General features: G+C 41.8%; 1 protein-coding gene across 4 annotated transcripts in view; it reads left to right on the forward strand.

Annotated features, from left to right (window-relative positions):
- Nucleotides 1-15,214, forward strand: part of LOC134349729 (von Willebrand factor A domain-containing protein 3B-like) — a 180,619-nt gene that overhangs the window by 113,235 nt on the left and 52,170 nt on the right. For all 4 annotated transcript variants that reach the window (XM_063054493.1, XM_063054494.1, XM_063054495.1 and 1 more), the window contains 5 exons: nt 1,108-1,159; nt 3,275-3,431; nt 4,760-4,881; nt 7,144-7,194; nt 7,474-7,651. In XM_063054493.1, the coding sequence (XP_062910563.1) occupies nt 1,108-1,159; nt 3,275-3,431; nt 4,760-4,881; nt 7,144-7,194; nt 7,474-7,651 (560 nt within the window). The remainder of the gene's footprint in view (nt 1-1,107; nt 1,160-3,274; nt 3,432-4,759; nt 4,882-7,143; nt 7,195-7,473; nt 7,652-15,214) is intronic.

The raw sequence follows: 15,214 nt of genomic DNA on the forward strand, positions 1-15,214 counted from the left end.
CAACCACTTCCCTGGGAGCATGTTCCAGGCACCCACGACGCTATATAAAGAAAGAATTACCTCACAATTCTTCTTGAAACTGCCCCCTCTCACCTTAACCCTATGCCCTTTAGTTCTGACAATTCCGCCTGGGGATAAGGACTGTCTGCTCTGTCTATACTCCTCATAATTTTATCTCCTCCTAGAAGAAAAGTCTAAATGTGTCCATCCCCTTCTTATGGTCAATACTCTTCAATCCAGGCAACACACTGGTCACAACTTCTGCTCTCTGTGCAAAGCCTCCATATCCTGGTGACCAGAACTGCACAAAATACTCCAAATGCGGCCTACTGAAAATTATATATGTCTACAACATGACTTCCCAATGTTTATAGGCAATGCCCCACCAGCATGCCGTACACCTTCTTTACCCTATACATTTGTGTTGCCACTTACTGGGAGCTGAGGACATTCGAGAGCTTAAGGATTAGCCTTATCTGTCACATATACCTCAAAACATACAGTTGTTTTTGCTTTTGTTGTTTTTGCGTAAATGACCCACACAGTCTGAGGATGTGCTGGGAGCAGCCCACAGGTGTCGCCAAACTTCTGGTGCCAACATAACATGCCAACAGCGCAATAACTCTAACCACGCATCTTTGGAATGTGGGAGGAAAGCAGAGCATCCGATAGAAACCGTCATGGGCCCGGGGAGATCGTACAAACTCCTGACAGAAAGCGGCTGTAGTCGAACCTCAGTCGGTTATCGCTGGCACTGTAAAGCGATTGCACTAATCAATATGCTAAAGGGACACTCAAAATCTGAGTGTTTAGTGCTAAAATAACTGTAAATTCATTCATGATCAATAATGCTAAACACACTCCGTATATCTGTGGCTTTGTGTTCTACTTAGGCTTCCGAAATTCGACTTACATTAAGTAGATGTAGCCTCCGCAATAAACACGTTTTTTTTTTCTGACTGAGGAAGCATTTCCAGGAATATAACTTGTACTTTATTTTTGTAAATTTTGCACATTAGATTTTTCAAATTAAGCGTGACGCTGAATGTAATTGAAAATGATCATTGATATCTTCATCTTTAAGACTTCTCATGCTTTCCCTCACAGGCCTTAGTAAATCAGAAACTCCACCTATAGAGCCAGGAAGGCAAGTTGTAAAGTAAGTGAAAATTAATAATATGGCGGGCAAAATGCCATAGAATAATTCTTCCAATGCTTTTTTTTAATTGCAGAAGTTATTTTTTATGTCAATTATATCTGAACACTGTAAAAGTATGTTAAATGTATCACTATCTCAGTGGACGGAATGGTAAGCATTACACGCTCAGTATCACCAAGTGTATGACATCGTTTGACTTTCAATGGGAAATAGTCCTTACCTTCAATTAATCAGCGGACAACTTTTTTCAATGTAAAACACTAGGACAAATGAAGGTGGTAATTGCACAACTGTGACCATACCGAAGGGTGTGAGTAGCCGAATGATCTGTTCCTGCTTCTGCACTCAGTGACCACTTTATTAGGTAAACCTGTATACCTGTCCACTAAGGCAAATATCTAATCAGTCAATCTTGTGGCAGCAACTCAATGCATAAAAGCACGCAGACATGGTCAAGGGGTTCAGTTGTTAATAGGGAAAAATGTGATCTAAGTGACTTTGACTATTGAATGATTGTTGGTGCCAGACAGGGTGGTTTGGGTATCTCAGAAACTGCTGATCTCCTGAGATTTTCATTCACAACAGTCTCCAGGGTTTACAGAGAGTGGTGTGAAAAGCAAAAAAAATCCAGTGAGCAGTAATTTTGTGGGCAAAATGCTTTCTTAATGAGAGAGGTCAGATGAGAATGCCCAGACTGGTTCAAACTGACAGGATGGTGACAGTAACTCAAGTAACCATTTGTTACAACAGTGGAGTGCAGAAGAGCATCTCTGAATGCACAACACGTCAAACCTTGAAGTGGATGTTCGGCAGCAGCAGAAGACAATGAACATACACAAATACTCAGTGGCCACCATATTAGGCACAGGAGGTGTCTAATAAAGTTGCTACTGAGTGTATCTCCTTTAGTGCTGTTTTTAATGCTGTGTTTATGTTTCTCAACTGCAAGTCATAACTTTGTATTAATAATCAATGAGTTCAAATCCTTTTTCTTTACTTTTAAATCTAGGTTTATTTCATTAAAAATGCACCTTTTGGTTTCTGGTTGTAGACTGGGAGAGACTTTCTGCTGCCAGAAGATTGCCGGTGATCTGTGCACTGGACCGTGTCGTTTCTGCCTGGCTCCTGGTCCATGGGCAAGGCCAAAGGAGGCAGGAAGGAGGGCAGCACCACTCCCTGTTGAAGTGGCTGGCTGCACTGATAGGGCAGCTGCCACAGCCGGTGACAGTCTGCGCACCCCCCCCCCCCGCCCCGGCTCAACAGCAGTCAAAGCTGTCACTTAAGTGGAAAGTATTTTGTCAATACTTGTTCTGAGTGAGTTTGAGAATGAGAGATATTATATGTTATTATGTCATAAATTAAAAACAAAGAAGAAATAATTAAGATCTGAAATACTCATATGTGTGCATACACTCAGTGGCCACTCTATTGGATACTTCCTGGATCTACTAAATGTATATTCATTGTCTTCTGCTGCTGTAGCCCATCTACTACTAGGTTCGACATGTTGTGGATCCAGAGGTGCTCTTCTGCACACCAATGTTGTAACGAGCGGTTAGTTGAGTTACTGTCATCTTCCTGTCAGCTTGAACCTTTCTGGCCATTCTCTTCGGATCTTTCTCATTAACAAGGCACTTTTGCCCACAAAACTGCAGCCATTCTCTGTAAACTCGAGAGACTGTTGTGCATGAAATCCCGGATCAGCAGTTTCCAAGATACTCAAACCACCCCGTCTGGCACCGACGATCATTCCATGGTCAAGGTCACTAAGATCACATTTCTTCCCCATTCTGAAGTTGGGTCTGAACAACAACTGAACCTCTAGATAATGTCCGCATGCTTTTATGCATTGAGTTGCTGCCACATGATTGGCTGATTAGATATTTGTAGTAACTGAGTGTACTTCAGAGAGAGTGTGTGCAACTACCTAGATGCTTTTTTGTATCCATTGTACACCACTGACAAAAAGCGATTGCTAGCAAAATAATACGTTGTTAGCAAATGAAGGACATGTGCACTTGCATGAAGCTGAGTTCTACCTGATGCTTATTTTTATGACAGTAAATGCATTTTGAAGCTATCATTTCATGAAACATTCTTTATCAATTATTTTAGCTCTCTGGATGTTTCTTCCACTCAGTGGCTTAAGACAAATAGCCTGATTGCCAAGCGACTCACGATAATGGATGCTCTTGCACCAACTGCTGTCCCTCAGACTGCAAAGTATGTCCCAGTCTTGGACAAGTATATTGTATCCAAAGTCTTTGATGAGGTGAGAGCTCAACTTTGTCTTATTCATGGGGTTTGAATATATGGGAGGATGTTTCCTTGTGAATTTCTCATTTTCGTTCCAGATGTCAGCACATACTAATTCCTCACACCCAGTGAGGAATTTCTTTAGCCAGAGAGTGGTGAACCTGTGGAATTTGTCACCACAGGTGGCCGTGGAGGCCAAGTCATTGGTATATTTAAAGCAGAGGTTGATAGATACTTGATTAGTCAGGACATGAAGGGATACGGGGATAAGATAGGAGATGCAGACTGACAGGGAAATGGATCAGCCAAGATGAAATGGCGGAGCAGACTTGATGGGCCAAATAGCCGAATTCTGCTCCTATATCTTATGATTGCAAAAATTGGGTACTGTTTAAGCTATTAAACATCTATTGAAGGAAATAAACAGCCAATGTTTTGGGCCAAAACCCTTCATCAGGACTGAGTAAGGTCTTGGCCTGAAACATTGATTGTTTATTCCCCTCCATAGATGCTGGCTGACCTACTGAGTTCCTCCAGCATTTTGTGAGTGTTGGTCAAGATTTCCAGCATCTGCAGAATCTTTTGTGTCCTTAGTGTTTAACCTAGTATTTCTGACAGGTGAAGAGGTAGTTAAAAGAAGTTAATGGATCCCGTTTTTGGGGATGTTCCTTGGATTAACAGGTACTTGGATTCAACAGATATATTAGATAAATAATACTGGGTGCTGTGAAATCTCATCACAAAGAACTTCTCTCTCTCTGTTAATTCAGCTGCTGCTGGAACCCTCATCCAAGCCTTTACAATCTAAAGTATAGCTATTAATGTGCTATCCCAGCTGGTTGCCCTGTATTTCTCAAGCTTCAGTTCATCCAAAACGCTGGGGAGGAATAAAGATCTGAAGTTTCAGGCTGAGACCTTTCATTAGGGCGCTTCATCTGTTCTTCCATTGCCTCCGTCTTTGAGCCCATTTCCTCAGCAAGAATTTCCCACCCCTTCTCCTGTCTCCTGTCCCACTATTCTTTTTGAACACTTCGGTCCGGTCTTCTGCAAGGTCTGGATTTTTTCCTTCCCTAATTGCTGACTGATGAAAGTTCTTGGCCCAAAACGTTGCCCCTTTATTCCTCTCCATGGATGATGCCCGACCTGCTGAGTTCTTCCAGCATTTTATGTGTGTTACTCCAGATTTCCAGCATCTGCAGAATCTCTTCTTGTATTTATCCGAAACCCTGCTGCCTGTATTGTCCTGAAGGCTTATTCGCCAATTTTTACTGTGGATATTTTGTCAAAAATAACAATTATACTTTGGGTATGTCACAGTGAGATATTATTCCTAATTTATTCCAGGTGCTGCCTTTAGCTCACGTCAGCAGCAACAGCAAGAAGCAAATTACACTTATTAATCCGTTGGCTGTGAACCTGAAGGACTACAAAGTGAGGCTTCGCCAAGCTATCCAGACTTATGAAAAGTAAGTGGATACTGCATCGGATGTACTTGCCTGCATACTGTTGTGTTAATGTATCTCTTAATCAGCAACGAGAGAAATCCAGGCTGGACTGTTCGGCTACTGCAGTTCACTGTTCTCCTTTCTGTCATTCATCTATACTATATTGAACCAGTGATTGATGCTTGTTGAGTACGTTAGCAACAGCAGCCATCCAAAATCCTTAGTGGGAAAGTACTCTTCAATACAGCGAGATGGGTTTGAGTGCAAAGAGTTCTTGCTTTACCTATAATCTTCTTGTTATTTTCTCTATTCATTTTATTTACTCAAAATAAATTTATATGTTTATATTCCTGGTTCATTCATTTAAAAAGTTGTTGTAAAAGTGGTTGCCATGGTGATGTAGCAGCTGGAGTAATGCTATTAGAGTGCCAGAGACCCGGGTTCAATTCCTGCCACTGGCTGTGAGGAGTTGTTATGTTTTCCCCGTGACTGTATGGGTTTCCCCTGGGTGCTCTGGTTTTCTCCCCTATTCCAAAGATATACAGGTTAGTAGGTTAATTGGGCACATGGGTGTAATTGGGCCTTGCAGGCTTATTGGGCCAGAAGGGCCTGTTGATGTGTTTTATCTCTAAATTAAAGAAAAATAGATTTAGCTACTCTTAAACAACAGGAATTCTGCAGATGCTGGAAATTCAAGCAACACATATCAAAGTTGCTGGTGAACGCAGCAGGCCAGGCAGCATCTCTAGGAAGAGGAACCTCTTCCTAAAGATGCTGCCTGGCCTGCTGTGTTCACCAGCAATTTTGATGTGTGTTGCTTTAGTTACTCTTACCTTGCTTTATAATTTGATGATTTGAGAATATGGAATCTTATTGCTTTCTCTGAGTCTTTTTCTTATGCTTTTTTTTGCCGGTCTGTGATAAAGTAACAATCATTTTACTTGCCTTCCAATTCTGTGAACCTCACATGCTGTTGTGCAATCATGCTATCTTTTTCTTTTATATGTACTGGTATAGCCAATCTGTTTGCCTAACAATAGTTTACAGACTCACTATTATAAATCTGTTTTTTTTTAAATAACTCATTTTCCCCACACTGCACTCCAAGTTTATGAAGAGAAGGCAGAGGAATGGGGTTGAGAGGGATAATAAATCAGCCATGATGGAAAGGCAGAGCCTAGTTGTCTATTTCTGCTCCTGTGTTTTATGTTCTTATGGTCAATCTAACTGGCCTCTTATCAAATGCTTCTGGAAATCCAAGTAAACTATACGAACTGGCAGTTTGTGCTGATGACCCAAATGTTTAGTATGTGATTGTGTTAGTGATTTAGATTATGAAGACACATAGTCCTCTTTTATTGTCATTTAGTAATGCATGCATTAAGAAATGATACAATATTTCCTCCGGTGTGATATCACAAAACACAGGACAGACCAAGACTGAAAAAACTGACAAAACCACATAATTATAACATATAGTTACAACAGTGCAACAATACCATAACGTGATGAAGAAGTCCATGAGCACAGTAAAGTTCAAAGTCTCTCAAATGTCCCACATCTCAAGCAGACGGGAGAAGGAAGAACTCTTCCTGCCATGCCGACCACAATCCGACTCTGAGTCATCCGAAAACTTCGAGCTCTGATCAGCTCTCCGACACCGAGTACTGAGCACCATCTCTGTCCGAACGATTCGACCTCCTTCTCGGTCGCCAAAAGCAGGCAAGGCCGGGGATTTTGAGGCCTACCCTCCGAAAGATTCCCGACTATGCAGTAACGACAGCAGCAAACGGAAGTTTCAGGAATTTCTCCAGATGTTCCTCTGTGCTTTCACGTCCATTCTCCATCAACTCAGAATTGTCCACAGCCCCTATTTAACAGATATGATATCATTTTTCACCGGGGGGCTGCGCACGCGCAGGCGTGCTGCTCTCTCTCCTCCCGCCCATTTGGAAATGTCTCTCACTCATCTCATGGGACATCTCAACACTTGCACGCACTTACTTGAAATAATTTATTGTTACAGGACAGGATCAGAAAATGCCCAGTAGGTCAGTCAGCATGCTGAATAATTTCAGCATTCCTAGTTCTCATTTCAGATTATCGACATCCAATGTTTTGCATTTTTCATTTAGGGTTTAAGGGATTTTGTTTACTTGTTCAAAATGGACTTCTGAAAGTGCAAAAAGGCAGTTTGCTGGTTTCTTTTGCTGACTTTAGATTAATTTTTAAAACAATAGCATACCTGCATTTCCAATTTATTGTTTTTTTCTCTTCTGCCAGGCGTTTGAATTTGATTATCTGGAGAACATTATCTCAAGAGGAGCGAGATAGGTAAGAAAGAAAATTTTTTGCAAAAAAACTGCACAGAGATCAATCCACCAATCAACTTGTCTCATCGCTCCCCCTCTCTTCTTTATGCAGTCTATCTCTCCCCGCCACTCTCAGACCTGATGCAGGGTTTTGGCCAGAAATATCAGTAATCCCTTTCCTCACACAGATGCTGCTCGACTCACTGAGCTCCTCCAGCAGACTGTTTGCTGCTGCATGAAGACTTCTGTTGCAAGTGAAATTATCTTCTCATATTTCTTCTTTGTGTATATTTCATACAAGGTTCAGCAGCGATAAACCAATTTCATTTCGAGAGCATAAGGAGGCATTACTCCAGGCTCTGGATAGAATGGGCTGGCCAATTCCTCAGGAGGACGTTACTCTGTTAGAGGATGAAATCTCCACTGGCTACTCATATGAACAGCAAGCCTCTGATCTCCAGAAAGCTGCGAAGGTGAAGGTCCGTGTAGTATATATTGGGTTATGCAGCACTGAAATGGATATATGTTCATGATTCTTACAACAGATGCAGAAAGACTCAGTTCACCCATCACCTTATCGTGGCTATTGCAAAATTAATTGTTACTGTACTTTATAATTTCATAATAATGAAATACAATTTCTTATGAAATAATCACAAACATAAGAGATTGTATAGAAGCTGCTAATCCAGAATAACGCACACAAAATGCTGGAGGAACTCAGCAGGTCAGGCAGCAACTATGGAAACAATAAATAGTCACCATTTTGGGCTGAGACACTTCTCTGTTCCTATCCAGTTCTGATGCCGGGTCTCGGCCCAAAACATTGACTGCTTATTCCTTTCCATGGATGCTCTCTGACCTGCTGAGTTCCTCCAAAACTTTGATAGTATTTCTTGTGAAATAATCACAATATTTCACAAGTAATTGTTACTGTAAAGAACTGACCTTAAAATATATAATGGCATGTGGGTTCTTCTTGATCTGGCTTGTAGGGACGAGGGTCACTGTTGACACTTAGTTATGAGCACACAAAGTATCAGGGGAACTCAATGTTTATTGTTCCAATTGGTCTTTAACTGTAGAGCCCAAAGCAGAGTACAAAAGCTAATCATGTGACTTTTCTAATGATCTTATTGCAGTCTATTCTGCATCATAGTTGTTTCTCAAATGTCTGAATTTTCTAAACAGATGCTGTATATCCAGAGTAACACATACAAAATATTGGAGGAATTCAGCAAATGAGGCAGCATTGTAGAAAGGAATAAGGGTCTTGGCCCAAAACTTCGGCCCTCTATGGAGGCTGATAGGTTCTTGATTAGTAAGTGTGTCAAAGGTTACAGGGAGAAGGCAGGAGAATAGGATTGAGAAGGATTATAACTCAGTCATGAAGGAATAGAGGAACAGATTTGATGGGCTGAATGGCCTAATTCTCTGTCTTATGGTCTTTAGCCCTTGAAATGAATGTAGGGTTGTATATGGTAATGTATATGTACTTTGATAATAAATTTACTTAAAATTTCGAACTCCATAGACGCTGCCTGACCTGCTGAGTTCCTCCAGTATTTTGTGTGTGCTACTCTAAATTTCCTAAGCCAACGAAAATATTGATCCTAACATGAGATTCAAGTAAACCTTCACTAACCTGCCTGGGAGGAATAAACTGAGCTAATTACGATCGTATATCCTTGCCTTTATCCTTCTTCAGTCTTCAAATGTCATAATGCACGAAAGTCAACATTGAGCTTATTATCACAAACAAAAGTCAAAGGACTTGTCTTGGGCTCATCACATAAGTGCAATTTCGAAAAAAAAAACATGACAGCACCTCTATATCCTTAGAAGTTTGCGAAGATTCGGCAAGACATTTAAAATTTTGACAAACTTCTATAGATGTGAATTTACTCTCCACCACACTAGTTGCATCATGGCCTAGTATGGAAACATCAACGCCCTTGAATGGAAAATCCTACAAAATGTCGTGAATATGGCCTAGTCCATCACAGGTAAAGCCCTCTCCACCACTGGCCTCATCTACATGGCACGTTGCAAGAAAGCAGCATCCATCATCCAGGACTGGTACCACCTAGGTCATGCTCTCTTCTCAGACAAGAGAGAATTTGAAGATGCTGGAAATCCAAGCAACAGGCACAAAATGCTGGAGGAACTCGGCAGGCCAGGCAGCATCTATGGAAAAAAGTACAGTTGACACTTTGGGCCAGTCCTGCCAAAGGGTCTCAGCCGGAAGTGTCGCCTGTACTTTTTTCCATAGATGCTGCCTGACCCTGCTGAGTTCCTCCGGCCTTTTGTGTGTCATGCTCTCTTCTCACCACTGCCATCAGAAGGAAGGTACAGCAGCTTCAGAACCTACACCATCAGATTCAGGAACAGTTATTACTCCTCAACCATCAGGCTCTTGAACCAGAGGGGATAACTTCACTCAACTTTACTCGCCCCAACACTGAACTGTTTCCACAGCTTATGGACTCACTTTCAAGGCCTCTTCATCTCATGTTCTCAATATTTATTGGTATTATTCTCTTTTCTATTTGTACAGTTTGTTGTCTTTTGCACATTCGCTGTTTGTCCGTCCTGTTGGCTGCGGTCTTTTATTTATTCTATCGTGTTTGTTATATTTACTGTGAATGCCTGCAAGAGCATGAATCTCAGGGTTGTATATGATGACATTTATGTACTTTGATAACATATTTTGAACTTTGAAGTAAGTGTTTGTATAGGTGCAATTAAAAACTTAACTTGCAGCAGCATCATAGGCAATAGCATCATATAAGCAGAACTCACAAGAAAAACATAAATTAAACATAAATTATGCACATTTTTACAAGCAAGATCACAATTAGAGTAAAAACAAAAGTCCAAGTCCATTTTCGTGCCAAGTGGTCAATGTGTTACTACACAACGTTATTAGGTTTTCGGAGCTAGTTCAAGAACCGAGTGGTGAAAGGAAGCAGTTGACGTTGAACTTGGCGGTGTGGGACTTCGGATGTTAATACGTCCTGCCTGATGGAACTTGTTAGAAGATGGCATGGCCCAGCTGGTGGGGAACTTTGATAATGGATGTTGCCTTCTTGAGGTAGTATCTCCTGTAGGTATTACCGTTGGTTGGGAATAGCAAGAAAGCAGCATCTGTCATCCGTCATCCATTCTCACCATTCAGGCCCTGATTTCTTCTCACTACTGCTAACAGGAAGGAGGTACAGGAGCTTCAGGTCCCACACCACCAGGTTCAGGAGCATCAGGATCCTAAACCAGTGTGGATAACTTCACTCACCTCAACTCTGGACTGATTCCACAACCTATAGACTTTAAAACTCATGTTCTCAGTATTATCCATCTATTTAATTATCTGTACTCATTTATTTATTATATGTACAGTTTGTTTTCTTTTGTGTATTGGTTGTTTGTAAATCTTTGTGTGTAGTTTTTGATTGATTCTGTTGTATTTCTTTATCCTACTTTGGCTGCCTGTAAGAAAATGAATCTCAAGTTAGAATATGTACTTTGATAATAAATTTACTTCAAAGTTTTGTACTCCCTGTAGCTTATTACATTGCAGAAACTAGCTTCAAGATACAGAGTCAGAATCATACAACACAAAAATAAGCTCTTCGGCCCACCATATCTATGCTGATCTTTCTGCCCATGTACACTAATCCCATTTGCCTGCATTGAGAATTTACTTTTCAAAACATGAACAGAAAGGAAACTCACAAATATTTTAGCAATAGATTTGCTGCAGCCAATTTTTCAGCTAATCGTTCCAGTTTCTCTCCCAAGATAAGAACAGAATGATTTGATCTTGCTTTTCAGGGGATAATAAACCACTCCAATAGATTAAAATCCTGTCTGGAGGCTCAATTGAAATTACCGCCTCGTACCATTGTCTAAAGAAGCTATTATTTAACTTGTTGATGAGTCCTTTCATCAGATTGTCAAAACTGCTTTATTTTGAACACTAATCAGCCACATGAAAACCTGAGCAATTACCTTCAGACCTGATGATGTTGCTTGTTCAGGATTAAGGACAATTGAAGGCAGGAACATTAATTGCAGAAATTGTTGGATGCATTGTGGACACCTGCATGTAGCAGAGCTCTTCAAAGGGAAAGAGAATTGCTCCATTCCTGATTTGCTGCAGTATTAATTTGTACATTCTGAAAGATAAGTAGCTATAACCCAGCACAACAAAATATTTCATTATTTTTATATACTCTTCCTTTTCATCGCTATTAGCATCAGTCAATAATTCAGCATCTGACTGCAGACAGCACCTACATTCAGTGGCCATTTTATTACATACACCTGTACACCTGCTCATTAACATAAATATCTTAACAGTCAGTCATATGGCAACAGCACAATGTATAAAAGCATATGGACATGGTCAAAAGGTTCAGTTGTTGTTCAGACCAAACGTCCCTCTGCAACTGGATCCTAGACTTCCTAGCTGGGAGACCTCAGTCAGTTCCCGGATTGGAAGCAGCATCTCCAACACCATCACACTGAGCACGGGGGTCCCCCAGGGCTGTGTGCCCAGTCCACTGCTGTTCACTCTGCTGACCCACGACTGTACTGTAACACACAGCTCGAATCACTTCATCAAGTTCACCGATGACACGACCGTGGTGGGTCTCATCAGCAAGACCAATGAGTCAGCATACAGAGAGGAGGTGCAGCGGCTAATGGATTGGTGCAGAGCCAACAACCTGTCTCTGAGTGTGACAAAACAAAAGAGATGGTTGTTGACTTCAGGAGGACACGGAGCAACCACCCTCCACTGAACACATCGACGCCTCCTCCATCGAGATCATTAAGAGCACCAAATTTCTTGGTGTTCACCTGGCAGAGAATCTCCCCTGGTCCCTCAACACCAGCTCCATAGCAAACAAAGCCCAGCAGCGTCTCTACTTTCTGCAAAGGCTGAGAAAAGTCCATCTCCCACCCCCCATCCTTACCACATTCTACAGAGGTTGTATTGAGAGCATCCTGAGCAGCTGCGTCACTGCCTGGTTTCGAAATTGCACCATCTCGGATCGCAAGACCCTGCAGCGGATAGTGAGATCAGCTGAGAAGATTATCGGGGTCTCTCTTCTCGCCGTTACGGACATTTACATCACACGCTGCGTCCGTAAAGCAAACAGCATTATGAAGGACCCCATGCACCCCTCATACAAACTCTTCTCCCTCCTGCCATCTGGCAAAAGGCACCGAAGCATTTGGGCTCTCACGACCAGACTATGTAACAGTTTTTTCCCCCAAGCCATCAGACTCCTCAATACCCAAAGCCTGGACTGACACCAACCTACTGCCCTCTACTGTGCATATTGTCTTGTTTATTATTTATTGTAATGCCTGCACTGTTTTGTGCACTTTATGCAGTCCTGGGTAGGTCTGTAGTCTAGTGTAGTTTTTGTGTTGTTTTACATAGTTCAGTGTAGTTTTTGTATTGTTTCATGTAGCACCATGGTCCTGAAAAACGTTGTCTCATTTTTACTGTGTACTGTACCAGCAGTTATGGTCGAAATGACAATAAAAAGTGACTTGACTTGAATGGGGAAGAAATGTGATCTAAGTGACTCTGACCATTGAATGGTTGTTTGTGCCAAATGGGGTTTGAGTATTTCAGATTCTGCTGGTCACCTAGGATTTTCATGCACAACAGTCACAATAATTTACAGAGAATGGTGCGATAAACAAAAAAAACCATCCAGCATATGTGGGCGAAAATGCCCTGTTAATGAGAGAGGTCAGAGGAGAATGGCCAGATTGGTTCAAGCTGACAGGAAGAAGACAGTAACTCAAATAACCATGTGTTACAACATTAGTGTCTGGAAGAGCATTTCTGAACGTACATATGGAACCTTGAAGTAGATCGGTTACAGGAGCAGAAGACCAAGAATATATGCTCAGTGGCCACTTTATTAGGTACAGGAGGTATCTAATGAAGTGGCTAATAAGTGTAGATTAGTGAGACACTGACTTAGACATTAGAAACGCTTCTAACCATGTGAATAGACACATAAAACATGAATTTGTGGGCTCTCACTTGCTTTGCTTTCAAGTAAGTTGATTTTTGTCCCATATCCTGAAGGTATGCTGACTTTACTTAATGGGCTCGATGGCCTCCTTTCATATTATAAGGAAGTGTGGAATATGGAAATAGTTGTACTGTTAAATAGTGAGCAAAGCAAAGTCTTGGCAATATCAGTCGCTGGTCTGAGGTGAGGGATGTTAGAACATAGAACACAGAACATTAGAGTACTGAACATGCTTTTCAGTCCACAATGTTTGGCCCACCTTTTGACCTACTCTAAAGATCAATCTAACCCTTTGAGGAAATTACCAGTAGGCTAGACAAGGGAGATGCAGTTGATGTTGTATACTTGGATTTTCAGAAGACCTTTGACAAGGTGCCACACATGAGGCTACTTAACAAGATAAGAGCCCATGGAATTACGGGAAACTTACATACGTGGATAGAGCATTGGCTGATTGGCAGGAAACAGAGAGTGGGAATAAAGGGATCCTATTCTGGTTGGCTGCCGGTTACCAGTGGTTTTCCACAGGGGTCCGTGTTGGGGCCGCCTCTTTTTACATTGTACATCAACGATTTGGATTATGGAATAGATGGCTTTGTTGCTAAGTTTGCTGACGATACGAAGACAGGTGGAGGGGCCGGTAGTGCTGAGGAAACAGAGAGTCTGAAGAGAGACTTGGATAGATTGGAAGAATGGGCAAAGAAGTGGCAAATGAAATACAATGTTAGAAAGTGTATGGTTATGCACTTTGGCAGAAGAAATTAACCGGCAGACTATTATTTAAATGGGGAAAGAATTCAAAGTTCTGAGATGCAATAGGACTTGGGAGTCCTCGTACAGGATACCCTTAAGGTTAACCTCCAGATTGAGTCAGTAGTGAAGAAGGCGAATGCAATGTTGGCATTCATTTCTAGAGGAATAGAGTATAGGAGCAGGGATGTGATGTTGAGGCTCTATAAGGCGTTGGTGAGACCTCACTTGGTGTACTGTGGGCAGTTTTGGACTCCTTATTTAAGAAAGGATGTGCTGACGTTGGAGAGGGTACAGAGAAGATTCACTAGAATGATTCTGGGAATGAGAGGGTTAACATATGAGGACGTTTGTCAGCTCTTGGACTGTATTCCTTGGAGTTTAGAAGAATGAGGGGAGACCTCATAGAAACATTTCGAATGTTGAAGTGCATGGACAGAGTGGATGTGACAAAGTTGTTTCCCATGATGGGGGAGTCTAGTACGAGAGGGCATGACTTAAGGATTGGAGGGCACCCATTCAGAACAGAGATGGGAAGAAATTTTTTTAGTCAGAGGGTGGTGAATCTATGGGATTTGTTGCCACGGGCGGCAGTGGAGGCCAAGTCATTGGGTGTATTTAAGGCAGAGATTGATAGGTATCTGAGTAGCCAGGGCATCAAAGGTTATGGTGCGAAGGCAGGGGAGTGGGACTAAATGGGAGAATGGATCAGCTCATGATAAAATGGCGGAGCAGACTCAATGGGCCGAATGGCCGACTTCTGCTCCTTTGTCTTATGGTCTTATGGTCTTCCTTCCTAAATAGCCCTCAATTTGATGGTATCTGACCTGCTGCGAGTTCTTCAGCCTTTTCCATTTTATACACATGCATGTTTACATGTTCGTCTTGAATATGGTTAATGATGACTAGGAGGCTGCAGGGGATGCAGGCTTCTTAACACCAACCCCATCCCTGTCTTCCGACTTTACACATCACCCCACCCACCCCTTCTCTTCCAAACTTACCCACTCTCAACAAAATCTTGCCTCCTTCCCCTTCCCAATGCACACGATTCTGCCACAATCTTTTGGCCGGATTCTCAATCTGTCTGTGTTCATGTAAGTCCTATTTTTAGCCGAAGTCAATAATCAAGTGATGATGCAGCAACTCGTCTATTGATTGGGCTGATGTATGAGAACTATTTAGGGACTTTATGGGAAATAACATGGATGGGCTCCAGTTGGACAAAAGGGG

Source organism: Mobula hypostoma, chromosome 7, assembly GCF_963921235.1.
Source record: "Mobula hypostoma chromosome 7, sMobHyp1.1, whole genome shotgun sequence".
NCBI lineage: Eukaryota > Metazoa > Chordata > Chondrichthyes > Myliobatiformes > Myliobatidae > Mobula > Mobula hypostoma.